This window comes from Annulohypoxylon truncatum (assembly GCF_022578515.1).
Source record: "Annulohypoxylon truncatum strain CBS 140777 unplaced genomic scaffold F4807scaffold_69, whole genome shotgun sequence".
Taxonomy (NCBI): Eukaryota; Fungi; Ascomycota; class Sordariomycetes; order Xylariales; family Hypoxylaceae; genus Annulohypoxylon; species Annulohypoxylon truncatum.
This window is the reverse complement of record NW_025953855.1, coordinates 32,736-60,281: the sequence shown is the minus strand read 5'-3', so window position 1 is coordinate 60,281 and position 27,546 is coordinate 32,736. Positions and strand designations below refer to the sequence as shown.

General features: G+C 48.7%; 6 protein-coding genes across 6 annotated transcripts; 1 reads left to right on the top strand and 5 right to left on the bottom strand.

Moving 5' to 3' along the window:
* Positions 1–4,352: 4,352 nt before the first annotated feature.
* F4807DRAFT_465979 (uncharacterized protein) lies at positions 4,353–6,507 on the bottom strand (the record flags this gene model as incomplete). The annotated part of the gene is made up of 5 exons (XM_048002341.1): positions 4,353–5,512; positions 5,569–5,791; positions 5,844–6,204; positions 6,329–6,418; positions 6,482–6,507. The coding sequence occupies 5 exons, from the start codon at positions 6,505–6,507 to the stop codon at positions 4,353–4,355; spliced, it is 1,860 nt and encodes a 619-aa protein (XP_047848674.1).
* A 5,538-nt stretch (positions 6,508–12,045) lies between these two features.
* F4807DRAFT_454882 (FAD/NAD(P)-binding domain-containing protein) lies at positions 12,046–13,413 on the bottom strand (the record flags this gene model as incomplete). The annotated part of the gene is made up of 1 exon (XM_048000642.1): positions 12,046–13,413. One exon carries the CDS (start codon positions 13,411–13,413, stop codon positions 12,046–12,048), a length of 1,368 nt encoding a protein of 455 aa, XP_047848673.1.
* A 1,543-nt stretch (positions 13,414–14,956) lies between these two features.
* On the bottom strand, positions 14,957–17,468 carry F4807DRAFT_454881 (RNI-like protein; the record flags this gene model as incomplete). The annotated part of the gene is made up of 4 exons (XM_048000641.1): positions 14,957–15,561; positions 15,619–15,730; positions 15,788–16,513; positions 16,623–17,468. 4 exons carry the CDS (start codon positions 17,466–17,468, stop codon positions 14,957–14,959), a joined length of 2,289 nt encoding a protein of 762 aa, XP_047848672.1.
* Positions 17,469–20,199: 2,731 nt separating this feature from the next.
* F4807DRAFT_448762 (NAD(P)-binding protein) lies at positions 20,200–21,883 on the top strand. The gene is made up of 2 exons (XM_047999955.1): positions 20,200–21,314; positions 21,368–21,883. The coding sequence occupies exons 1-2, from the start codon at positions 20,685–20,687 to the stop codon at positions 21,731–21,733; spliced, it is 996 nt and encodes a 331-aa protein (XP_047848671.1). The 5' UTR covers positions 20,200–20,684; the 3' UTR covers positions 21,734–21,883.
* On the bottom strand, positions 21,884–23,387 carry F4807DRAFT_448760 (uncharacterized protein). The gene is made up of 3 exons (XM_047999954.1): positions 22,806–23,387; positions 22,230–22,671; positions 21,884–22,176 (listed from the first exon to the last, which is right to left on the bottom strand). Exons 1-3 carry the CDS (start codon positions 22,841–22,843, stop codon positions 21,955–21,957), a joined length of 702 nt encoding a protein of 233 aa, XP_047848670.1. The 5' UTR covers positions 22,844–23,387; the 3' UTR covers positions 21,884–21,954.
* A 318-nt stretch (positions 23,388–23,705) lies between these two features.
* On the bottom strand, positions 23,706–26,450 carry F4807DRAFT_360191 (putative FAD-binding oxidoreductase). The gene is made up of 6 exons (XM_047995554.1): positions 25,748–26,450; positions 25,359–25,693; positions 25,241–25,302; positions 25,080–25,170; positions 24,683–25,013; positions 23,706–24,627 (listed from the first exon to the last, which is right to left on the bottom strand). The coding sequence occupies exons 1-6, from the start codon at positions 25,915–25,917 to the stop codon at positions 24,147–24,149; spliced, it is 1,470 nt and encodes a 489-aa protein (XP_047848669.1). The 5' UTR covers positions 25,918–26,450; the 3' UTR covers positions 23,706–24,146.
* Between the last annotated feature and the right edge of the window lie 1,096 nt (positions 26,451–27,546).

The window sequence follows — 27,546 nt, the reverse complement described above, 5'->3', positions numbered from 1 at the left end:
TGCTTTTGTGTGCGCGCTTTTGATTGGTTAAAAATTGGTGTGGCTAGAAGGGTACAAAGCAAAAGCGGGGCTCTGGTCTGAGCTCGCTGAGATAAGAAAATACCGGGTTTATTCTTAACGGTAACTTCGTTTAAAAACATAGCCGCTATCAGCCGCTACAGCACCTCCTTTGTTAAATATTCTTCACAAAACGCAAGCCTTTTAGTAGCATCATTGGGCGTTAATGCTATTCTCTTAGCCGCGCGCCATTTTTTTAAGTGGCGTTCGCGCAATCGCCGCCGCAGTGTGCTGTTGCTGGCGCGGGTGCGTAAGTACCTTCGGATCTCGTAATACGTTACACAAAGCCGCTAACGAGCAAACTGAATAAGCCAATCTCGAGCTTATACATTCAGCAGTAGCTGCTAAAAATTTCTAAGCCTAGAATTAAACGTATGATATTCTTTGAAGCGTTTTACTTACTCCGTTATAGTTTGCTGCTTGTAGCCCAGCGCCTCTCCCACGGCAATACGCGTTACCCCGCCTGCCACAACGCCAACCATAAAAGCACGCTACTCCGAAGTAAACTCCTTTATTCTTTAACAATTGCCGCTTATAATGCGCCTAAATTCACATAAATCGGCTATGATTTAAGTGTGTAGTCGCGGTTTAAAGTTGAGAGGTTTATTATTTATTTAATAATACGTTTAGTGTTGTACCTGTTGTGTGTAAGGTGTTTAAGTTTAAAAGTGAGGCGTCCGCATAAGCTTGGAACATGACTGTAAGTTACTTAATTAGAGATGAACGTTAGTTATACCTGTTAGCTTTAAAGCGTTGGCCCATAAAGTGCATGCAGTTTAATAGGTAGTTTAGCAATTAAGTCAACATTAACCCTATTAAATCTTATCACTTCTTCAAGCTCTTCATACATCTTGATGTAAACGAATCGTCGTTTACCGCCTTTCCTGGGGAAATTTCTCTTATGTGAAGATCGACATGGATTTAGGGCTGAAAAGTGCATGTAAGGGAACCCGCAGCATTACTGCTTTCGGCAGTCGCTATGATATTGCCATCTTGGGTGATTACCACTTGTGGTAATGTCGATGAACGTAAACCACCATGTAAGTTTCGTATAGAACCAATATATATACCATTCATCTACTTGGAATCGAATCTCTTTTTTGCATCATTGCATTATAAATCGCATCATCCAAAGATATAATACTTACTCTTCTATCCATTCACCAACTCTAGTCTTACCTAAGCTACATCAGCCATCCAAAATGAAGGCGTCCATGTCTCTGGTTTCTATCCTCCTCTGCCTAGCAGGTGTCCAGGCTGGGTTAGTGGGTACGTCAGCTTTGAATTAACCTTTAAAGTGCTTACAATAATCGTCTAATGCAATACGATAGAACGTGATGCCTCCGTCAACAACCTTGCGGCCCGCCAAGTTGGATCATGCGCCGAGTGCTCTAACCCCGACTGCTGTACCCAATTCAGCTCCAGCGCGTAAGTCTGAACACGGAACATTCTTTTCTTTTGGAGCACCTTTCGAACTAACGCTACACTATTAGTATCTGCGGCGACTGTTAAGGCAAGGTTTGAGCAATAGGTACTCAGGCAAAAGTTATGAAACATTTCAGGGTTGCGTCTTACTTGTAGAATATTCTCTATGCACGGGAAATATCACTTTAAATAGAGAGAAACCATTGGGTCCTTGATTGACATCCGCTCTTCCTTGTGATATTAGTAACATCTAACATATTTCATGGGGAAACAACTAGAAGTCTAAGATTAAGAGACAGTGCCTGGTGTTCATGATAATAACATTGTCAATGATAGGGGAGATAGTGACACTAAGCTTCCTAAATATTTAACTCCTATATTAAAGTACGTGTTTATAGGCTTTGGGAGACTACCTGCTATTTGTACTCCGACCCTATATGCAAGCTTGCGTGTGATCCAGAAAACAATATTCTAGCAATAACTATTCAAGTACCTACCTGATATCTAGCACCCCTTTTATATGGAACTTTATCTTGGGAGGCTGAAGCAAAGAAGCTGAATGAAAAAGAAACGACCCGAATTAGATTAATTACACCTTATATGTGCTTGGAAACAACAAGGCGGGTCTTATGTATATAAGCATGGCATATGACAGTCATTTATTATGTATTTACACTGAGTTTAATGCAATGATTGCTTTGACTCTATGAAGTCGTTAATGTTAAAAGACATTTCTATACAGTCATAGAGTATGAAGATGACCCTGTATGCGAATGACAATACACAGTAAAATTTGAACCTCTGGATTGAGGTCATTCTACTTCAAGAATCTACCTATATATCACACAACCTGTCCACACATAAGAAAATATATCTTGCAAAGCTACCATTCCCAATGCATCACCTCTAACGCCAATAACTCGACAATCAAATTAACCCTTAAGCCGATCGTTTGGATTACTTGATCACCACTACGGGAAAGTTACCGGCTCTAATATAATTTCTCTAGAACAAGATGACTGTGGCCGCGACTGTGAATAGGATGAAAAATCGGGGGGCTATCCGTACCCAAGTTGATCCCCAGACTCAAATTAGAAGACGGCAAGATGCACAGGCCGCTGCTAGTCGCCCTAAAGAGACTCGAGAGGAGAAGAAGGCGCGTGTTAAAGTAGAGAAAAAAGAAAAGAAGGCAAAAGCCCGAGAGGACCAAGCATCCAAAGAGACCGAGGTCAAGGAAGCTCAGGGTGGTAAGAAAGATGGTTGATAGGATATGATCGGGGGGTGTGGAGAGGCATACGAACTGTCCGCCGCGAGGAATTTCAGGGTCACCTATTATTCTGCGCCATGCCTTAATACTTGGTTCACTCGACTTATACTAGAGGGACTGTGGTAGTTACCTATATAGGTGCCCATAGAAACGTGAAATCAAAGGATTGAATGATTAAGAAGGCATCAGACGAAATATAGAACTAAATTAAGTGAAATCTCTCCAATTATGATCAGGTATAGACGACGACGAGAGATGTAGAGATAGGAGTCCCATGACTCTTCCTTCAAGAGCTACTCAAGGTTAGTTCAAATTTGGAAACCGTTCCCGTGTTGTATATCATAGAAATGAGAGGTGTATGCAGAATTTTACCTACATAGGTACTAATGAAAAACCCATATGACACATTTAATTCGCGCAACTACTAGAATTGGGATTTTTGACACTTGATTCAACATGCTACCGTCATTTTCAGGCCTATTATTTCTCTGGGTATGCTTTCAAAAAAAGTTGTTTTTGATTTTTAGTGAAATAGAGTATCCGAGTATTTTGAAGCTATTCAGACCCATATATGCGGGGGGAGTTCTGGTGGGTCGGATGGTTTACGCCTCTCATCCAACCCTGAATTCTTTTGACTTGACCCCGTTCTTCCATCCGTTAGGTAATTACATGTAATACGGAAATGGAACTATTGCTTAGCATTCAATATAGAGGGAATTCCATACTTACGAAGGTGCGTAGGTAGATTAAAGTTGGCATACTGTGTACCTGGGCTTAGGCAAGCACTGAGCAAGCAGAATATTGTATAACAACGATCGCGGTTGGGGTGAAGAGGAAAGCAATGCAGATTGAGTTCATACCTATCTTATAAAGCTATGCAGGAAGTGGTGCGCTTTAATAATCATTGGCAGATCGACAGGCAGCTATCTATAAAAGGGTGGGAATAAAACTTGAAGACTACGGTTTCGTGCCACTCGACGCCTACTCCGTGAAAACATCCACAGCTCTATTTGCAATAGCTTCTCTACGTGCAGTGCAGAGCGATCTGTCGCAGCTTTGCCTGGGTAAGGGGACATCACGTCGGTCAAGGTCCCGCCTCCGGGGCCGGAAATTCGACTACCATGCCCCCTTCCGCTTTATTTCCGGGCGCGGACGTTGCAATGTGCCTACTTGGTCTGTCGAGTGGCACGATCGACGAGGTCCAAATCTAGGTAACCAACGTGAGATCTTGCATGCCATCTTGCATATTTATTGGGGATGTCAGAACCAACATGAAATCTTAACGTCACGGCAGCGAAGTAAGCGAGCATGTTCGCGACGGCTCTGCCTTGTTGAAATATAAAGAAGATAGATTTGTCTAAGGAATCCCTATAGATAATCTAGCAGGTAAAATATGGGGGTATTCGCAAAATCCGCATCTGCATTTCAACGATTGTGTGACTTAAGCACATAAAAATCCCTCGATTCCCTTCTGCAACCTGTGTGCATGTACCGAACCAACCCGTAAACGAACAACACGCACGCATTTCCCTTTTTTTCCCCTTTTCTCGTTCCTTCGTTCCTCGTTCCCGACTTTCCCTTGCCTTGATGAAAGAAAGAAAGCTCACGACTTCTGGCGAAGGTGGTGGTGCGGCTCCGCCTCGTCGTCCTTGTGGTACAGGGGCTCGAGCACGGCGCTGCGCTGGAAGAAGACGTAGCGCTTGAACCACCAGGGCAGGGCCTTGGTGACCTGGTAGGCGGCGAACTTGCGGTTGGGCACCGCGAACACGTAGTCGAGCTCCTCGAGCGTGCGCTGCTTCGTCTCCGGCACCAGGAAGAAGATCATGACGAACGCCACCAGGTTGAAGCCCGCGTACAGGCCGAACGCGCCGACCGTGTCCAGCTTCTCCAGGATGAAGGGGAACGTTATGCCGAGGACGGCGGCCCAGAACAGACAGGTGGCGACGGCGAACCCCATACCGACCTCGCGATGGGATAGGGGGTAGACCTCGGCACTGTAGGTAAAGGGTACGGGTCCTTCACCGGGCGAGTAGAACGCGGCGAACATGAAGATGAAAAGAGCGACTAAGGCGGTCCTCGTCATACCCTCGGGTATCAGAGTGCACAATCCAGCTGCGAGCAAAGTCCACATCATCTGAGGGAAGGTGAAGAGAAGCAGCGATCGTCGTCCGAACGTGTCGATGGTCCAGAAAGCGGGGAATGCGAAGAGCCAGTTGACGAGACCGAATCCAAAGGAGCAGAGCATGGCCTGGAATTGCGTGTAGTTGGCATTGACGAAGATGGTGGTCGAGTAGAACGCGATGATGTTGATGCCGCACATCTGCTGGGCAATCATGACGGTGAAGGCGGCGATGTTGGCACGGCGCACACGGGGTACGGTGAATAGCTGAGTGAAACGGGTGATGTAGTTGGTCTTGCTGATGATCTCTTTCTCGATGGCTAGTTGAGCATGGATATAGTAGATATCCCTGGCAACTTGGATCGAATTGTTCCGCAGCTTGAGCATCGACTTCCAGGCGTCTGCGTATCGGTTCTTCTTCATGTACCAACGCGGAGACTCGGGGCACAGGTAGATCAAGCACACTAGGGGGACGGCCGGGATGAATGGAGCGCCCAACATCAGTCTCCAGTTAAGCGGGTGGTAGAAGACGGCAAGGTTAATGGCGGTTCCGAGGAAGATACCGAAAGCGGTCCACATCTGCCAGGACATAACCAGAGCACCTCGGATCGAAGCTGGAGCGTTTTCGGCGGCGTAGATAGGTACTTCTGAATGTTAGCGCGGCAAATATAGGGTTAACAAGAATAAGGGGTATACGAACCAGTAGAGGCTTTCACACCCATGCCGATACCCATGAGAAGACGGCAAGCCAATTGCTGTCCCCATGTGTGGCAGAACGCAGAACCAATGACAGGCCAGAGACAAAAGTGCGCCGAGACGAAAATGACACCACGACGACCGATCCAGTTGTTAATAGGATCCGAAAGCCAGCATCCAATGAAGGAACTTCCGATGTAAGGACCAGAGTTAATAAGACCGACCAGCTTCATCAACAGTTAGCCAATCATCCTACAATATTATTCAGATTGAGCTCACAATTTCGTCTCTGACAGACTTGGAACCGATACCGTAGTAGTCGGGGAAGAAGATGTTAGCACCATTACTTCCCGTCTGATCCCAACCCTGGACGGCAGCGCCGATGGAGCAGGTCGCGATGGTTAGGAACAAGCGCGCGGGCATGCGCCACCGATGAGTGATCTCCTCGCGGAGGACGGTCTTCTCAACTTCGTCGAGGGCCTCCTCGCCATCTATGTCCTCGAAATCGTTGGGGTTCTGGGCGACGAGCGCGCCCTTGCGCAGAACCGGGATGTACTCGACCAGGTTCTTCTCGTGGGCGAAAGCCTCGACGTCGCGCATCAATTTCTCGCGGGGGATGCCTTTGAGCGGGTTCTTAATCCTACCCGATAGGAAAAACCGCATGTTAGTCACGTCCTCGTTCCACTCCCCGTGGCGCTGAGTAAGCCGACGAGCTTTCCTGGGCCACGGAGCTTCCTGGGCGCCGCGATGGCGAAGCTACTTACCTCGCTTCAAGGTTCTCGTTCAAGTCGACATGCTCGGCAGTGTCGACACCGGTCTCCAAGTAGTGGCCCTCGACGCCCTTAGGCTCGATGCTGTAGCTGGCGAGTTAGAAACTTATGGCTCGAAGAGTAAGCTCGTGTGGAGGGGAAACCTACGCATCAGCCTGACCCTTCTCAGACATTGTGATTTAGTCCGTGAGGTAACAGTCGGTAGGGTGAATTGTGGTAAGGAAGGGATTGAAGAAGAGAAAGCTTGAGATCACCGCCAGCAGAGGAGGGAATTATACCAACCTCTGCAACGTGAGTAAGCGACGACACCTTGATACGAAGAGGAAGGGGACGGGAATAAGAGTCGAGATGGGGTTGAAGTGTAACAAAGGGCAGGCCCCGAGCCTTATATTACTCAACAAAGAGAGCGCCACCACAAGCATGGCGCGCGACACAGCTCGTAAGCAAGGACGAAGATCCCAATCCCAATCGCAAAACTCAATCGACAGCTCGGGCGAGAGAACCCCAGACGGGTACCACTACCCCATAGAACAAGGCTCTTCCCCCCACCCATATGGATGGCATACGAATTAGTACGTACCGGGGTCATCCATGAGGGCCAAGGATGGCGACACGCGAAGGATGCTAGCCATGGCTTGCTGGGGGCTTGCTAAGATCCCGGCTGCGAGCAGCGAAGAGGATTCGGCGTGCCGGTAACCAGACGGGGTCTAGCTGTCTAGGTACTGGTTCTGCCCTCCGGAGTGCCTGTCCAGTGAGCCTGTGGCAAAGAGCTTTTGAGCGATGGTAAGCGGCCGGATTGACCATGCCTAACTCCACCGTAGGCGCATCTTGGCAAGAGGAATGATGGCGCGGATGTGTGGATGAAGCAAGCCTCTACTATACAGAGGAACAAGGATGTTGTGCAGACCGGAAGCGGCTAGTGGCAGCGGGCTGCTGGCAACGAATAGAGATGTGTGTCGAGATGACGGACAAGAATGGATGTTTGGTGATGGCTTTTTTTATTTTACCTCTCTCGTGAGCAATCAGTCATCTGATGAAGCAAGGGTATCTTGTTGGCAAGTAGCCAGGTATTTTTTCTTGTTGCGTATATGCCAGAAATTCGGACTAGCCGAGGAAGTGTAGGTAATCCTAGGCATTCTAGAAAGGCTTTGTCTACATTCGGTCATGTCTCTGCCTCTTGTCTCTGGTTCCGAAGTCTTCGGCTTAGCTTCCCGCCTTGCTTTTGCCTTTCATTTTAGTAGGTACCTAGCAGCAACAGCTGCAAATACCTAGGCTATGCCCGTCTGGAGATCAGTGTGGTAGTACAAAATCAAAACCGGTCAGCCTATCAAATCTGTCTTACATGCCTGAGCTGAGTGTCTCATTGTACATGAGATAATACCGTTACTATGACTTGAGGCTCTGCATATTAAGATACAAGGTACGACTTAGTACGTCCATAGCTGTCATACATAGCTTATCTTAAGCGGTGAGTATTCCATCTAGCCGGCTAGGCATACGTGTAACCCAATGCCTTAGTGGTCATCGTGTCGTATGTGTGTAGCATAGTAGTGTACATGGGATAGGAACGCCAATGGACCGACGAATCCCCAAGAAGAGTAGTACCGTACCTTACCTACGGGACGTTGAGGGGAAGAGTAAGCCAAGAAACAGGAGAAAAGAAAATCGTTAAACCGTTTCTGGCTAATGAAGAGAGAGAGCTTATGACTATGACGACAGTTGCTTCATTCCCATCTGTTATATCAATGTGATTCCTGCGGGGGAAGCAGGCTTAGCTTCTTGGTAGTTCTTGGTTTTGAAAGAGCTTTGTTCTGAATCTTACCTAGTTCGCTTGCTCGCTTACATCGTCCATCCTCACCGTTAGCATGTGCTTTCTGCCGCTTCCCCATCTTCTCCCCATCTTCTCCTATCCTGATTAATGTTTTTTATTTGCTACTATGCCTCATTTGACCTAGTTCTGACGGTATAGTCCTTGTCTCCAGGTTTGCCCCCCGCCTCCACTAGTTCTCTTTGCTAAATGAAGTTGGGGTTTCGGTCTGTTGGTTTGGTTTGGTTTGGTAACATACATACCTACATATGTCTAAATTTGTTATGTCAGTCTCTTTTTTATATTTGCGCCAGTGCGGCGGTACGGTCTGAACCAACATGAATAATGAGTTACGGTTAGATTGATCCAATACGATTTTTCATGTCACGTATGGTTTGTTCGTCTCAGCTCGGCGAAATATGTAAAGATCAGCGCGTCTAATGATTAGCAGGGACTTCCCAAGCCTAACAAAGCCCAAGATTGGCTCCGGCGTGAAAAAAGATCCTAAGCGGTTTTGAAAGAAGCAATATCATTGGAGGATACGACAAGGGATGCCCACAAATTCTTTCCACATCTTTATTACTTGGTACCACCATCCCCTACAACCCCAAAGCCCACCAGAGCCTAGAAGTCATCTCCACTCTCCGCACATGTCTTGGGGTCCCCTCCTTTTCCACATTTTCCCAACTTTTCCACTAAATAAAGTCAAGCAACGTCAAGCATCGTCGCGTCCTTGGTAATGAATTCGTCCACGTGACGGGTTTTGGGAGACTACAACTCTAGGACGGCCGGCGCCGAAGTTTCGAAACACTATCCCGAGAAGCGATTTGACAAGATGCTGCTCGGCTCAAAGTTACCTGATTAGACTATGAAAACGGATTGTACTAAAAAATCTTGATATTCGGTAAGCATAGCACAGTAAACCGTCCAATAGCCAATAATGAAGTTGCTATTCTTGACTTAACCCCTGCAGAGCACGGATCGCTACAATATCTACTGCAGCGTAAGAAACGACAAAAGCTGGTAGATCGTACGAGATGAATTAAATCCGTCGCCATCCGTCGCCACATTGTTACTTATGCGAATTAATAGTACGCATCCTATGGGTAAAATATGGTACGTAACACTCGATAGCATGTGTGTAGGATTGTACATCTAGATTAATACTGTAGATACAATACAACAGCGCAATGAGTCTGCAAGATCAGATGCTACGCTGCTAAGACAAAGTAGGCAGGTTTATTAAGGAACCGTTTTTTCCGTCACTCTCCGCCATGGTGCTTTCGTCCGTGTCCGTACGAGTTATTAGTGCTGCAAATCGTTACCCCTCACGGATACAAGGCCGAGTCAACATCTTTTTGTTCCTTCGTGCGGAGTAAATCACCCTAATACTATTCTGGATGCCTTCGATTTTATTCCAAGCTCAGATCCGTCGCTATAGGTGGCAGTAAGGAAGGCATGTAGGTAGGATCTGTGCCTGTATTTTCAGACGGGATCGCGCATGCAGCGAGATAACTCGGCGCCATTCGTTGATAGAAGAGTCGACATGCGATACAACTCTACCAGCGCCGTATGGCGGAGAGGAGATAAAGCCATTCCAGATGTCGCTGTCTCTTTTCGCGTAAATTGCGGTAGGTGCTGTGCGGGAATGGCGCTCAGCTAAAAGCACTTAGGCGGCATGGGGCATATCAGCAGGCAGGGTTAATCGCTTGCGTCGACATTAGCTCTGGCATTCAAGACACCGAGTAACGATACCAGCATCATGGTTAAGCAGCAACAAAAAGTGCACTTCTAAGACGTCGATCTATAGATCTAGATCATACCTAAGCTGTAGCCTGTTTCAGAAGTTATGATAGTAGGATTAGAGAGGCGCAAACATGACATGCATATCTCTCTTAATTGTAATAACCGACCTTCAAAGTTTTGGTCTGGACTTGATCGCTACCAAGTAGCAATAGCTCAATCCTTATTTCGAGCTACTGCTAAACACCGCTGCAGACTAATATAGTAGCTATCATACGTGCATGTCGGATGTCGTACGGACTCACCACGGAGAATGCTTAAATTGACATATTACATCAGAATCTCCAAACCCATCTGTCAAGATTGAGGAATAACATCTTGCCTTTAAACTTGAAGTATCCTTTCATATTAAGAATTGATGGACGTTGGAGAAATGTAGACAAAATAAGCGACACACGTGGGCGGTGTGCGGAAGTAGGCCCAGTTTCAACGCTGCTACCCCCTACGTTGTATCCAATATCCGATGCGAACCCAAACGCACAAACACCGAGCCCAGAATCTAGGCCTGTCGAGACGAACAAAGAGGAGAGAACATAGGGCGGAGTCAGAATTGAGCTCACTGAGAACCAATCACGGTTGTTTCTCAATCTCCAGACGTCCTGAACCAATAGGCATTTCTTGTCTCGCGATTTCACGTGTCGTCTCCATCAAAACAACAATCCAGACCCAGACTCCAGGTTCCGGGTCCAGTTTTCAGATGATCAGCAACAACTTCCCTTGAAGTATTCCGGGGAAATCCATTACGGCGGAGCTGCGAATCCCGGGAAATAAAGTTGTTTGCCATCTCTTCGCTAATCCACGATAGCCTCAATGGTATATACGATGCGACCTTGTCCCTACCTATCTTCCATTCGCCTCAATCTATCGCGAGCTTTCGGTCCAGGATCAGGCGCTTAAATATTTCGCCTCTTTCACCTCTCCCTTGCGTCACCTTCGCACAAAGCTCCTCGATCTCTACGGCTAGTATCTCAACGAGGCGCACTTGGGGGATCGATTCGTCGAAGATACGAGCTGAAAGTCTAGACTTCTGAATGCGCTAGAGCTTGTGGAATGTACGCAACGACGCCCGGTCGGTCGATTTAAATTCCTCAGCATATGCGAAGAGCGGTACCGCAATCGAAAAGCCACGATGTCGCACAAGATTGTTGATTGTGTGTCCGTAGACTAGAAGATAGGTATGTCAGCGCCGGCGTGCGACACCGAAGGATCGGGGCCGCGGTGTAGGTAGGAATGCTATATCAAAAGCCGGCGGCATCCTTCCAGCAAGGGATGGAACTCGTGACTACTGTGTTTGCCCGGTTTGAGTGACGGCGTACCGGCTTCGTAACAATGCGTTCGGCAACGTTCTGCCACTCAGCCCAATGTTTCACTTCACATTGTTACAACTGTGCTCTTCCAAATCCCGATCATGAGATTCTACCCAATCATTGGTCGTATCTTTCGTCTATATTGATGTGACTGTGCGTACTTAGCAATTTAAAGGATTTTTCAAGCCAAGGCGTGGAAGTTTGCGGGACAGATATGAGCTATAAGTTTATTTGCGACAACTGGAGACCACTATGAAGGAAGAAGGTTTGGGGTCACAGGAAACAGCTGTTAGGGGTTTTATACGTCCCTACGTGGGGGTCCGAATTAGGGACACCCATGCGGAGTGCATTTCCACCAGTGAAGCTTCGTCGCTTATCGTCACGAGCGTGCCGGCAAGGCAATAAGCCATGGCCACAGCTTCAGCCCCGGGGTCCCGGACCGAGGCATAACGATAGGGCGCCTTTCCTTACGAAGCTGACGGTTCCGCCAAGTGACTAGTGATTCAAACGTAGCTAGTTGCCGCTACTAATATCAAAAGCATTAGATCGTAACAGATACCTCTTAGGGAGAACCATAGTGTTGAACTGCGTCGCTTGATCTAGTAGCTATTTCTAGATGACTTCTCCGGCATCGAAAAGCATATACCTACATAGGTAGGATTAAAAAGACTAGTTGAAAATGTTGACCTAAAACACTAAGGGATATCTTGGAACCTATTTGTATATCCTACAAGCAAGCCTACCATCTTCCACATATACCGCCTACCTATAGTTACTTAGGTAATTACCCAACTTCACTCATCCAAACCCCCACCCGTCACAATATCCCTAAGCCTCTCCGCCCCGCCATCCTCATGGGATATAACCATCATCTGCGCCGTGAACGCCGCGTCCCTACTCGACCGCTCAAACATACCCTCCTCATACCTCCTCAACACCCTCGCCAGCTCGTCCGCCCCCTTCTCCCCTCCATTAACATACCCCACGATCCCCTCCGCCAGCTCCAAAGCATCCACCATCCCCACGTTGACCCCAGCCCCCGCAAACGGCGTCATAAGATGCGCCGCGTCGCCCAGCAGCGACACGCCAGGGCGGCCCTCCCACCTGTGACCCACGGGCAGCATATACAACGGGCGCAGCGTCGGCCGCTCCGTCATAGCCGTGGCCACGTCGATCGGCTCCTGTGCCCAGTCGCCGAAGTGCGTGTCCAGGAACCTCTTTCGCGTTTTCTCGTCCGTCCAGTCTACCTCTCCCCCTCTCTCTTCCCCTAATTTCTCGCTCTCTTCCTCGGAAAACTTGAGTAATTCCTTCGCGCTCGGCACCTCCCCGCCGACATGCTTGTGCGTCTGGACGTCGACGTATGCGCGCGCGCTCCCGTCGCTGTGTCGCTGCAGCGCCATCGAGCGGCCCTCGCTGATTATCATACACGTCCCCTTTCCGATGAAATTTGCTATGTCGGGCCTATTCTTGAGCTGCTCGGCTGAGATCCATATATCGAGTGATATGATGCCCGAATACAGCGGCCTGACATCCGTAAGCAGAGGCCGAACGCGGGACCACGCGCCATCGGCGCCGAGGACGAGATCATACGGCCCAGATTCGTCGTCGTCGTGATCGTTTTCATTATCCTCGCCAATGAAATCAAGCATCCACTGCGCCGTCCCCGGCACCGCCGTGATAGATTTAACGCCCTTGCCCCAGCGAACATACCCCCTCGGCAGCGCCGCGATAAGCAAATCCTTCAAATCGCGCCGATCAATCTCCGGGCGTCCGCGGGCCTCTTCCTCTCCCTCTTTCTCTCCCTCTCCCTTTCCTCCTTTCTCCTCCTTTCCACCACCCCTCTTCTCTTTTTGCGACGACGGTACCTGCTCCACATCCTCATCAAGCACCACCGTCCCATCCCCCCTAAGAAGCCGCATCGCCTCGCCCTCCTCTCTGGCCCGCTTCCTGAATTCGCCTAACAAGCCCGCGGCGACGAGCGCGCGCTGCCCGGCGTCGGCGTGGATATCCAGGGTGCCGCCCTGCGCGCGGACGGCGGCGCTGGTCTCGCGCTCGAAGACGGTGGACCTGATGCCGTTGCGGTGCAGGATGGCGGCGAGGGTTAAGCCGACGGGACCCGCGCCTATGATGGCTATTTTGGGTGTGTTGGTGGTGGTGGCCATGACGAATGAGGGTGATGATGATGATGTGGTTAATAGGTGCTGTCTAAATGCGAGATGAAATAAGGTAAGGCTGTGGAATGGTATTTAGAAAGTGGAAGTCGTGACTTTTAGATGAGGCTATATGATATTAAATTGATTAAATTGTAGACTGAGACGACGTTTCCAAGCTAGGTTGTAGGAAACCTACGACCTTTAAATATTCATCTCTCTTATAGGGAGTTCGTCGTAACAGGACTCTATAATGTGTCCGAATACCGAAAAATTGATACCGTCTGACAAATGGATTCCTAGCACACCGGCGCCAGAATAAGCGAGCCACTCCGCAAGCTAAGACGGTAGGCTCGTTTTCTGGTTCGGTTCGACATCGGGCCGTGGGAATTAATTGATTCCCTCGCGCTGGCGTCCGTCAGCCTAACGCCGTCTACAGTCCGGTCTACTTAGCAATGAAATCCTGCCCGGAGTTTGATTATACGGAAATGTACGGAGCCGGAATCAGGACCAGATACAACAATCAATATCGACCGATTTATCGATAAGAAGATAGGCTGCTGATAAGACTCTCGGTTCCGGGACTCTTGCCGGGGGTGGATACTCGGGACCGAGACGGATAAGCCCGTCTTCAATCGTATTTTCCCCCCTTTAAAATTTGTCTAGTTACCACCTATCTGAACCGGCTGGGCAACTGCGATTGATCTACCAGCTTACACAAGCTAAACGAGACCCTCGGGATTTCAAATTGGGCACGTTTTCTACGCCCTTCTCAATCTTGAATTACTAAAACCTCCCAAAAATAATAGCCATTAGCCTAACACTTAGCATAGGGAAAGAGGACACAGTATGATAAGAGAACAGAAAAGGATTTTCTATTCATAAGACATCTAGCCGCCCCAACAACGTGCCTGCAACGAAGAACTGAACATGTCTGTAGTTTGCTGCATCACCGCGAAAAAACAGGGAGCAAATAAACGTTGCATGACTGCATTGTTTCATCATAACCACTCCCTCCAACACTGATCACACTTGGTATCTTTATGACTCCCGCAAAACTATGTTCATCGCCTATACGCCGCCATCGTTTGTATCATGAGCTTCTTTAACAGTTCTGTTGCTTTGTAAGGGGTTTGTGCTATTAGTTGTTTTACGAGGCATGCGATCCTTAGCACAGGCATGTAAGCCAGATGCTGCCTCAATGTTCGATTGTCCGAGCCATAGTCGCAATTTAATACAAGGCTCAAGACAGCCAATAATCTGAAGTGTGCAGTTTGATGTAGTCTCGTACCAAGCGCAACTTTATGTGGCAAAGGGTTTTGTGAGAACCTCAACCTCTCTCAGACATCAGGAACAGGAGAAGTGTACAGGAACAGGTGAATCGAGCGCCAGACGGACTTGGTAGGCTTCAAGCACCTCCGGTCAGTCTTAATACATGTTCCACTTCCAAGACATGGCTATTCTAGGCAACATATCTGCTGGCCTAGAGGGCCGCACATGAAACGGGGTATACTTTCGGTCCATCCGAAGATAACATGGAGCAGCAAACCATAACCTATGATTGCGTCTCCTCGTCGTCTTCCTCAGCATTCCCTTGCATAGAAGCTGTGCTGGGACCGGAATTGCCCTGGTTCGTAAAAAGGGTTGAACCGGCAGTGCTGGGGCCCGCTGTGCTATCCATAGGAGCACTAGCACTGTGCTGATTTCGAACCGCGCTCGAGCCAAAAACCGTCCTAGCTGAAGCGTCTAAATGCGGCGCTTGTTGTGGAAGGTTAAGGGGACGTATGGAATGTCCAAGTGGAAAGGAGGGGCCAGGATGATGCGGCGGAGGTGGAGGCGGAGGAGGGATTGCAGCGTTGGTTCCGTTCGTAGGGTTTTCGGTCTCGAGAGCAATCTCGCTTCCGTCACCCATGTCGTCATCCTCGACTCCATCAGCATCGTCAAAACCGTCCATGTCGGGTGCTGGTGCAGTAGCAGCACCCTGTCCTTGGACCTGGCCTATATCTTGGTTAATCTGGACAGATCTTCGCGGCGAAAAGAGATTCGTCTGTGGCAGATGGTAGTCGGCAAAATCAGGGTGGGTGTTGAGATAGTTCCGAAGACCAGTGACACCTTGGCCAGAGAAAACACAGAATACGGCACGCTGATGGTCCGTGAAATCTAATAGTTTTTTTTAGTATTCGCAGACGGGCAAACAGGTTGAACTGAGAAACTTACCTGGAGGGGCTTCACGACAGAAGTTCTCCAAGTCATCGCGGAGAAAAGCAGGTACGCCGGTCAAACTCAGGTGTGTGAGCTTCGGGCAGCAGTTGAGCAATTTGATGATACTCTGTAGAAGTATTAGCATTTTTCCTTGTCAGGTATGCTGGAGGAGACTAGATCGTACCGGGAGAGTCAAGTTGGTACAGTAGCTAAGATGAACTCGTTCCAAGCTACCCGTGTGGTACTCATGTCTTCTAGCCGTGTTACCAGTCGTGTTACGCCTGGATTGAGCATGGCGGTTTGCCCCAGCTAGCGCATACATGCTTTCGTCCGTGATACTACTACACTTCACCAACCCAATCCTCTTTAGCTTCGGAAGCCTTGCTAATTGTATAACGGACTCGTCCGTAAGATGGGTGCAACAGCCAAGGTCGACGTAGCGAATACGATTACAGCACTGCACTAAGCGCTTGACTGCGTCGTCTGTGATGTGTCTGCAGTGGCCGAGGTGGATAAAATGTAGGTTCTTGCCCAGGCGAGATATGGCATATACAGCGGCATCAGTGATGTTGTGGCACTTGGCCAGGATCAAGTTTCGTAATCGCGGGGCCACATCGATAATGCGCTCGACAGCGCGATCCGTAAGTCGGGTACAAGAAGTAAGATCAAGGATACGGAGGTGTTCGTAGATTCTATTAGAGGGCAGTGATAGGAATGCGCCGTCGTCGATGAGGTCGCAGTTGACCAGTCGAAATTCTCGGAGAGACTGGCCTTTGGACAGGAGGGCGGTAACGGGTTCGTTGCCGATATTCACACATTGGTGAAGGTCGATCTCAAGAATGTTCGGGCAGTTATTAGCGAAGGCGATGACGGCAGCATCGTTCAGCTGATCGCAATCGTTCAACTTAAGCTGTTTGCCAGGAATTAGCAGTTGTGGTTAGCATGTGATACCCTGAGTGGCGTGGCTATGGCAAATAGTAGAACAAATAAGGATTAGTATTGGGGAAGAGGAGACTTACTCGCTTGATGTATCTACAATTCTCGGCAAGCTGAATCATACTCTCATTAGAGATCTGTTTACAATTCGACACGTTCAGACCCTGGAGTCTGCGACAATTCTCGGCAATGGCGATGATGGACTTCTCGGTAACGTTGACGTCGCCAGAAATGTCAAGCGCCAGCAGGTGTTGGTTGCTCGTGACAAGGGGTATCAACCCCAAATCGGTCAAGCCATGACAATTGGTCAATGTAAGACGCTCGACTCGGGTGCAGACGGCAAGCGGCATGACACTGCCATCGTTGACCTTGTCAGCTAGGGCGGCCAAGTTAAGGCGTTTAACAAAGTCGGTGTACGTAAAGTATGGTCGCTCTAATCCCAAGGTAGCGCAGATAGCTTTATGCTTCTGCCATGAGGTGCAGGTCGGGCGGTGCCAAAGGATCTCGACGACGTTGCGGGCCCATCGCTTGCAAGTCAACATGCAATTCAGAAGCTCGCCGGGGCTGTTGATTCGGGAGAATATACTAATAAGGATCTCGCTGGGAAGTGCAGCAACGGTCGGGAGACATTCTTGGTCGGTGACTTGCATATCTTGCAAGTTGGGTACCACTCCTAAAGAAGATTGCGAATCATTTGCTACGTGGAAGAAATCAGACTCTTCATTGTCCGCAGGAACTGGAGAGTTTGTCGACGACGACGATCTCGAGTCCCTAGAATCATCCGCCTGGTTCGTCGTGTTCGAGTTCATATTGGAGCCCGAAGGAGCGCTGGCGGCTGGAGCGGCGACTGCAGTGGCATTCGCAGCGGCGGCGGCAGCAGCAGAATTACGAGCTGCTATGACATCGAGAGAAGGAGCCGGAGGCCGCATTTTGGCAATTCCGGTTGGTGGTTAGGTCGATATATCGATGTCTCGTTATTTTTGTAGGTCTCGAATATTTGGGCGTCTATAGCGACTTGGTGGATTGTCGGCGGGGACGGTGGATGACGATGTCGATTTCGAAGGATTCGACAAGGTGGATCGAGGGGTTGGCGGTAAGGGTTGGTAGTGCGGTAGTGTGGTGGTATAGTAGTATGGTAGTATGGTAGTATGGTAGTATGGGTGGTATGGCGGTGGTAATAGTAGCGGCAGTAGTAATAGTAATTTGCTATACCATCCAATTGTTTCGATCTTCAAATTAGTCGGGGAAAATAACAATGGGAAAATCTTCCAACAAAACGAGCGCAGTGACCGGCTGTCGCTTTCCCTTTCCCCCTTACACCAAGATGTTGTGGATGTAATTCGCAAGATGAAGAAGGAGAAAACAAAAAGCAGAAATTGCGGGCGACGATGGATGCGAAGATGGGGTGATGATTGTTGGGAAGGAGAAGACTTGGTAACTACGGTGCTATGGTAAGTACGGCAGTATCCAGGGAACCCAAGGGAAGTGCGTACCTATGAATTGAATGTATTGGACGTACATGTATTGTTGATTTAGAACCCTAGAGGGGTGGATGTACCACTTACTTGCGCGCCCGGATGGTGATGGTGCGTGGTGGGTTGTGGTGGCTTGTACGGACAAGTATTAAGTACTTGAGAAATTGTCGGCGTTAGGTATGCACATTGCGGGCAGGTGACGACTGTGATGCAGCTGCCCAGGTCTTGTGTTTTGGGCGGCTTGGACCGGCGCGCCTAGGAAGGAACTATATACTTAGATACCGGATTAGTGCATGATTGCGTTGATTGCCGCGGGGTAAGCGCGCTTCTCTCAGTTCATTTACTTTGATACTGTATTATGGAGTTTTAAGCAATATGGAGTATGCACCAAAAGACCATAGCATAATACAGCATGATCAAATTCGACCTTCCAAATGTGATTTCAATTTGTCCATCCACGGAACATGAATTTGATCAACCCCTCAACCAAATCCGAATCCGAAGTGTGCGAAATGTGGGTGTTCTCATTCTCATTCTTAAACCATGCAAGAGATGAAATGAACCTAATTGGCTTTTGACTTCAAATTCGCATTCACCATCGGCATCAATCCGTTCCGTTGCCGTTGACAGAGAGGTAATATACATTATTATCTGCTATATGCAGTGCTCACTCATGCTTGACCTTGCTTCTGAGCACGCGCCAACACGCTTATGTATGTAGGTAGGTTCATGTCATTATCAGCCCGTCTATTTCGATTGACGTCATTGGTGGGTTTAGGGGTCCTGATGTCAAGCTTCTGCCGTCTGCTTTTCAGCTCGATGCTAGCTTCGTACAACATACCTAAGAGGTATGGCTACCTACATATAGTAGGCATGAACTGTCTACTTGCTGGTATCCCGAGCTGCCCGAGTACTCCAGGTCACTATTCGAAACGTTTGATATTGTTTCTTATTTCTTTTTCGGTGTTGCCAGAAGAGAAGCTCTCAAGGAACCAAAGCACAGCTTAAAGACTAGCGTCCGACGAACCTCGGCAGCACCTACATTCATATACAAAATCGACGATCAATTAATCAAGTGCCGAGACCCCCCTTGTCAAACTGTATAATCCCCGGTTTGAGATACGGCCTGCAGGTAAATCGAGGTCGATTTCCAGAGAGAAGTTTCCGAAGGTTCGGCGCCACGCCGGCTGTAAGAACCAGAAATCCGAGTTGAGGCTTCATCAATACATACCTCCGGGGAAAATATTGATGAGGATCTGCTCTCGTGACCAACATTATAATATCCTACCAAAATAGCTAATAGGATCATGCAGACGTCAGATGTTTATCGGCCGCCGCGATGACTTGCCTAGTAGAGATACAAGAGATCTCATCGCCGTATTTTCGGAGTTATTTCACTATTACTTAAAAGAGACCGCCCACTCGCACCTTGACACCATAAAGTTAATAGAAAAGACAGCCCTGTACCCGTTAAGTCCTAACAACGTGACAAGACGACATATACGTCCTATACGTATAGGCGTATTGAGAGCCATCGCGATGACCGGACATTAGCATAAGTAATGTTGCTATGCGTGTGATCCTACCAAGGTATACAGGTAAGGATTAATACCGCGGAAATCAGTATTAATAGCCCTTCTTGATCAAAACCCCAGAAACCTAATAAATCATCAAATAATTATAGCCTTATCACAACTTTTAAAATGCATCCCTTTTTTTTTCGTTCTACATTCTAGGTACTCTACGAGAAGTATCCCCATCCAATCTATAGATGGACGCTAATGTAGCTTATTTCGAGAGCTACTTGTTTTACACGTAGTCACGCTAACCAGCATTATATCCTATTGTTAGACTAATAATATTTCCACAGCTGTAAAAGCAATGCTTTGTCCTTCTATGAATATAGCAAACTACCCTCTCCGCTAAATATACAATACAAATACTGGAAGTCAACAGAAGAGGAGAAACGATCCATAATTTATCAAGTAACACCGCGCAGCATATTCGAAAGCAACCCATCTGTTCAGGCGAAGGAAGATATCAACCTAAAGTGGCAGGATTACTTTGAATGTTACATTTGGGGAACACAGTATGAATATCCTAGCATGAATTCGTTTACTGTGTATCATTGCTTAAATCGGAGAGTTACGGCGTAGCCCCAGCCACTGGACGCCTTACCTAATAGTGTTAAGCTCCAGTAATAGTTCCCTGGTTCCTATACCGTGCTTCCCACCGTGTAGAAGGATCAAAATGGCTGGTGGATGATATACGCTAGTAATGCACTCCAGTATAATCTTTGAACATTCAGCTAACGAGATACCTCTACAGCATACCCATTACAAGTCTACAAGCCAGGTACCAGTCGAACTTGATCAGTATGATGGTATCGTCATGCAGCAGAGCTATCTCCCCGGCCGGCGGTTCAGTTACGCCATGAATAAGGTGGACCATAGCTTACAAAGCTACCCGGCCCTTACCCACTCACATCTACACACTTATTACTTACAGCCATAGCAGGCTAATGAATAGCTCGTTCCTTCATCCCAAACTAAACTTTTGGCAGCTTACCTACTACCTACCTAAGCACCTAAATCTAAGAGCTATAGTGGAACTCATACTTGCAGCTTGTCAAGCTACAACCTCTTACACATTGGCACTATAAACTACATCATGACCGGCACTATTATCATCACTGGGGCAAACGGCTCTGTTGCTATCCCTGCTGTGAAGCATCTTTTGGAGAAATATCCCGATTATACAGCGGTCTTAACTGTCCGCAATACCGATGATTCGGACTCCAACACCAAGAAGCTGCGTGAGACGATCGCGAGCTTCCCGAACGCTAAGACGTCTATCCGCCAACTAGATCTAGCTAACCTCAACGCCGTGCACGAGTTTGCTGGCACAATTGCTGCCGAGATTGCAGACAAGAAGTTGCCGCCGCTTGCTAGCATCGTCTGCAATGCGTACTACTGGAATTTGGCTCGCGACCCCGAGTTCACGGCGGATGGAGTTGAGACAACCATCCAGGTGAACCACATCTCTCATGCCGCCTTGGTCCTTCGACTTCTAGGTAGCTTCGGGCCTGAGGGTGGTCGTATCGTGCTTTTCACCAGCGACGGACACTTCCCCGGCAAGAATGGTCTGGAGAAATACCCGCCAGGTATCCCCGACGACCTAGATTCATTGTTGAAAGCCTCTCCAGATGCCGACAAACTCGGTCGCGGCTTCAACCGATATGCCAACTCGAAATTAGCTATCCTCATGTGGGGATTTGCGCTGAATAGGTATCTTGAGAAGGTGTGTATCGATTTATTCACTTTATCTGAACATCTTACTAATATATTGTTTAGAACGAAGAACTGCGCAAGATCACGGCCATCATAATTGACCCGGGCAACCTTGCTGATTCACGGGCGCTGCGCACGAACACGCCCAAGTTTCTCCAGTACGTTCAGAGGTTTGCGCTTCAACCTTTGCGACCCATTCTCCGCTACGCGGATCCGACCCTGCGCACAACGACAGAAGCTGGCGTAGATGTCATTGATCTGGCCACGAACAAAGCATATCCAGGAGAGCGTGGTTACCTGAAGCAGCTGAAGAGAGAGCCTAGCTCTCCAGACAGTCTAAATGAGGATAAACAGCAGAAGTTGTGGGCTAAGAGTGCCGAATGGGCAAAGATTACGAAGGAGAATACTGTTCTCGCAGATAGCATTTGAACGAGGCACATGGGAGATGAATGACGAGGGATGAGACTACATAAGATAGCTGTTTCGGTCTGGTTTTCATAGGTAGGTTACGAGGATAGGTGGCGGACTTCTGTCATTTCTGAGAATACAGTTTCCATCAATTGGACGAATATATCCGAATCTCATGCAGAATGGGTGAAGCGAGCGCCATGTTCGAGCCACTGCTAAATTTAGAGAGTATTGAACAAACTTTACTCCGTCTTGGATCGATCAGCAAATCGTCTTTGGAAGATTGAGTTTTCCATCTTGCGGCACGCAAACTCCCAGTCTGTCGTCCATTTACGATGAAATGGCCGATATCCCAGAATACCTCCTATCCATCTACCTACCAAAATTCCCAACCCTCGTGCTATCGTCCTACTGAATGGTATCCACCATGGGAGCGACAGGTAAGAACCGCCCGCATCAAACATCTACGAACATGTCAACACGGGTACTTAGAATTTCCAATGGGTCAATGACTTACGCTCATTACCTGAATCAAGTCGATCTTATCTCCCTTTACGACGATCTGATCCTGGTAGGCGTACCAATTCTCAAAGAAGACCGTATCAAGCCTGAACAGCTCGGGCGTGCTATCAGCCGAAAGCATGAACCTCGTCACGTTCGAATCGCTCTCGGTGCCCTTAGACGCCGGCGAGTACAGCCTGTGGTTCGTCCACGGGCGGACGCTAACCTCTCCATCCTCGGGACTAATAATGTGCTCCTTGCCTTCGATCTCGAACGCCAAGCGTCCTTCGAGCACTTGAAGGTACTCCTCCTGGTGCGGGTGAAAGTGCAACGGCGGCTTCTGCGACGCCACCGCAATGACACGTGGGTGTTGAAGCAGGAATGTCACCTCGTAGGCGAATACGCGGTCGGGATGAGAGGGGTGGGTGATCACACGTGTGGTGATGCCGCCCTCGAAGCTGCAGCGGGGCGAACGACGATCCTCATGTTTAGCAACGAGAAAAAAACAAAAACAAAGTTCTTACTGTTCCACTCCAAAATTGGGTTCCCACATGGCTAGAACTGCGATCGGGGGTAGGAGAGGGCAACTTACGCCGTAATCACACGCCCTAGATATGGATCCTTAGCCATGTTTCGCAGAGTCCCTGACCACAATTCTTTCCGGTTGCCGAAATTTCTAGGCAACGGCACGTCCAACTTCACTTCACCCTTACTATATACCTAGGTAGAGGGTAAGTTTGTAGTAAGTGTAGTGTTACAAGCTGAAGGTGGTTATTGATGTGGCTTCACGACGTGATTCTCCGGCGTTTCCGACGGTTTGAATGGTATATTCAGCTCCTCCTGAACATCTCGTTTTGTCTATGATACTCGTACGTGCGTGGCATTGCGACGCCGTAATTTGGATTGACAGCTTCGGGCCTCTTTTGCCACCCATTTCTGGCTCGTCTCGGCAATGTGATTCCGTCTGCATTTGACCTTACCTAATTGCTCGAGTTTATCAGTCATCAGCCTTATTTTAGACCGACCGGGATGCATTGCCCATCGTCTGTTCCTCTTAGGGTACCCCCTAAGTGCCGGTCGTGGGTGAATAAGGGTGAACAGGGTGGAATAGTTTGCGAACGGGCTCGTTCAACATACGATATGGACAAGGTGGGACCTTGGCCAGCCCAGTTCCAAGGAAGTTAGCGCATAACAGCCATCTCCAGACAGTCCGGGAGGATCCAGACTGTGTTGCATTGTTGCCCATCAAGGCGCGCTAGGGCTGAATCTGAATTAGGTGGCTTAAGGAGGACCCCCATGTCCGCCCTCTTCCGCCCGTCTTACGGTCCTTGCTTATTCAAATTTCTCGGCGAGATCTCTGAGATACTTGACGTACGTAACAATGATCGCGAGATCCACGAGCCTAAAAGTAAGGTTGCGGCACAGCTAATTCTACGCCGATATCAGAAGCTACTGAAAAGCTAAACAGCTTCTAGTTAGCTAATTCTCGGCTATAGAATTCTATAGTCGCTAATATGAATCCGCATTCCACCAGAAACGGCGCTTGTTTCCATCTTCAGCGATAGTCCTTGAAGAACTACCTGATGGCTCGCACGGTTCTCACGGCTCTTGGAAGACACTATTTATAAGCTACGGAGATATTCGATAGATTCGGCACCGGTGCTAAGCTACGTTTCTAGATAGGTGATAGCTTTGATAAATACACCAAGGAATTCCAAGAGCTCAAAGCGCTACATATCCCACTACTATCTCACTACTACATAGTATGTTCGCATACAACACTTAACCGCAAGTCAGCATAGGGGTATCTTAATATATACAATATACATTACAATTCTGGAAAATCCTTATTCTGCCATTGGCCAGCTAGGTTACATCGGCCTTGCATATCTACCAAAGAAATATCTTCGGACCTCAAGGTGTCAGGGTAACTTCAAGGTAACTTGAACCCCCCTGAAGCCAGGTTCTGGAAGACTTGGTCAGGGTCGTACTTCCGCGCTGTGGCCTTCAGCTTCGCCACGTTTTCTTGCCCGTAATGTTCGATCACGGGCTGATCGGCGGCAGCGTCGTTCATGAATATGTAATCGACGTAGTTACCGCTGGCCTTGGACGCGTCGTCGATCTTATCAATTATGCTCAGAGTGTAATTGTGCGCAAGCTCGTCATCTTCCGGTTTCCACCAGCCCACATCCAACACGAGCCAAGTCTGGTTCACCGGTTGTAGCCCTAGCGGGTTTCCACCGCTAGCATGTCCCGCGAGGACAGCGCTACTCGAAATTGGCTGCCAGCCGAAAGCCAGGGACCCCGCGGTCAGATTGGAGATCTCCTCAATCTCCGGGGCTTTGGTCACGATATCAGCGACTTGACTGAATAACTTTTTGTCGGTGGTGTAGCTCGAACTGAACCAGTTCACACTGCAATAACATATTAATACAGGGAATAATTATCACGGGCCTTCTTGGGACTTACCGCGTTAGCTCAGGGAGAGGCGCCGCGAGCATGAGCTCAGTCAGTGTCTGAAGTTTGGTCTGATCCGCTAGGGGCGTGATATTTCGGAAAGGCGCAAAGGCTTCCGGTTCTGCCTCTGGCTTCAGGTACACCATGTTCAGGATGGCACCGATGCTCGCATTGGTTGGGAAAGCTTGCAACATGATGTTCGCATAAGGGTCCTTGTTCGCAACTGATTGGTATTGGTACATGGCGTCAAACAGCGCTGGCAGGGCATCAAGCGAATACACCCTGACGCCACCCCATGCATCGTGGATGTCGTAAGCCTTCAATGTGAACTTCGTAACGATGCCTGCTGATGTGTAAGCCGACCAACCGTTTATATAACAGAATGGAATCACATTTTATCACGTCTTACCGAAGTTGTTAGCTCCACCCTTCAAAGCCCAGAATAAATCCGGGTTGGACGTTGCGCTTGCGTTTACAACAGTTCCCTTTGCGGTGACAACCTATACCAATGCGGATCTTAAGTCAGCACTAGGTCAAACAGGGCGGGTTTTCAGCTGAAGCCTCCCTTACCTCAAAATTGACTACATTGTCACAAACCAACCCATGGAGGTCCGCGAGGTAAGAGAGACCACCTGTAACAATCGTTAGCGATTCATCCCACCAGCTGAAATGAAAGGGGAGGGCTCACCTCCAAGGATCAAACCACCAACACCGACTTCTAGGACTCTGCCCCCAACAACGGTCACATTGTAAGGATCCAACGCGGTGTAGACTTCTTTCCATCGAAGTCCAGAGCCTACCGTCGCGACTTTCTTGTTCGCATCATACTCCACGGAGTTGAATCGCGCCATATCGATCAAAACGCCCCCATTGATGTTTGCGGCTCCGGGGACGACCGAGTGTCCGCCAGAACGTATGGCGAACTTCGCTTTCTGGCCTACTACGGTCGAGACGACATATGTGAGCTCCTTGGCGTTGGAGGGTTGGATGATGCATGCTGGCTTCGCCCAGACAGTTTGCGACCTATATGCCAGAATTAGTTACCCAATCTCGACATTGGACAAACGTAAACAATACCAATTCTCGGTGCTGAGAGCTTCGTAGGTACCGTCCGTAGCTTCGACAGTGTCATTGCCAAGCTTGGTCTTGATTGTGTTGCACAGAGCCTGGTCCGGAGAAGCTCTTGCTACTGAGGAGAAGGCAAAAAGGAGGCCAACAAGAGCCTGGGCTACAGTAGAACGCGCCATAGTCGTCTTGCTCGCGCTGGCGCCAAAGGCTTTAGATCGCGGGCTCTAGCTATTCACACCGGCTCGGCGTCAAGAGTGCTAGTTGGATACCGGTAGTGCACGAACGGCGGATGGTCTAGCAGAACTGGGCTTCCGGAGGAATCCCAGTTCTACTTATTAAATAACATGGAATTTCATAAAGCCTCGTCCGGCCCTAAGAGCCAACATATCCTCGGAAAGATCCATTATGCCGTTGGCCCAGGAAAGGGGCTAAGTTCAAGCTTGGCTTAGGTGAATCCATCTTGTGGTAACATAGTAATTCGAGAAGGATCAAGCCATTAAGCGCCCCCTTCGCGGCTTGGGACCCTGTAATACGTATACCGAGATTTTGACATGGATGTCATATAATCACGGAATGGACGATATGCCCTCGAAGGAGCTAGACCTTGTTCACATCACTACCCTATCTTTATCTGCCCCAGCATTGACAGGGTTATCATTTCGTCCCTGACGGCCGACCGAACTCGTATTAGCCCGCGGACTAGTAGCATGCGGGTGGGAACTGGTATGCCTAGCGTGGCCCTACGAACAAGGCTAATAAACAGTGTGCTACGGTATTCCAAACATGGCTGTCGTAGTTAATTCGGTTGTGCATTAATCGCGCTTGAGCTGAAAAGCGTTAAGCCTACAGTCACATGTAGATCTCTATTTATATGCTGCAGAAACAACCTTGCCGGTGGCTCGTGGGCGACGATTCTGACGTCGGAGCATTCGGGACATCTAGGATTGTTCCGTGCCGTCTGAAGACTCTCGTCCGAGAGTTACATACAGCAAGCCAAGGTCTTGACGGGCTTACTCCGATGGGAAAGAGCTTATGTTGAATCGCGCCGTGGCTGGTACAGCTGATCAGTTCCAGTATTCCTGCTGGAAAACACGTGTAACCCTACCGCAACGCTCTGGACGCCTAGAATTAGGTCGTTTTATTCACCTCATGTGGGTATCAGGGGCATAGTCCTCTTACCTAAGCCAAGGTTATCCTGCCGTTGCAGAGTTTCTAACTGTTCTTGGAATCTTAAAGCGTAATTTTTCATCCCGCAAGCTACCCTGCCTAGGACCTTTCTTGACTACTCTGCGGACGGACATAGCCTAGCACCTCTTAGTCCTCCCAGCCTAGAGTAGTATCATTTTGACCGATTGGCGCAAACCTGACGTTTCCAAGCGAGGTGACTTACGTATACCCACTCACAGTTCCTGTCAAGCTCGAATGCCCGCCGTCAGCTCGATTAGGGACCGAATCTCGGATTAGCATCAAGGAGGGAGGTCCTATAATCTGCGGAGACGAAGCACCCTAGTGCATACGTTTACTGAAACAGTTATTCCCTCCACCGCAATGTCAACTTTTATTGGAGAGGGTACGTCTTCACCCACCTCATCCGATGAGGTGATGGATGTCTCTGATAGTCAAGTCTACCCGCTATCCATGATTGGCTCCTCTCTTTAGCATGACCCGACCCTATGGTAAGCGTATCGAGCTTATTCTCAGCCTCCCGTCAGCAACGCAGAGGGAAATAACACAAATCAGGCTAGGAGGATCTCGACGGACAAGACGATATCGTCTCGTGTGGGGTGAAGGATCCATCACTTACATGT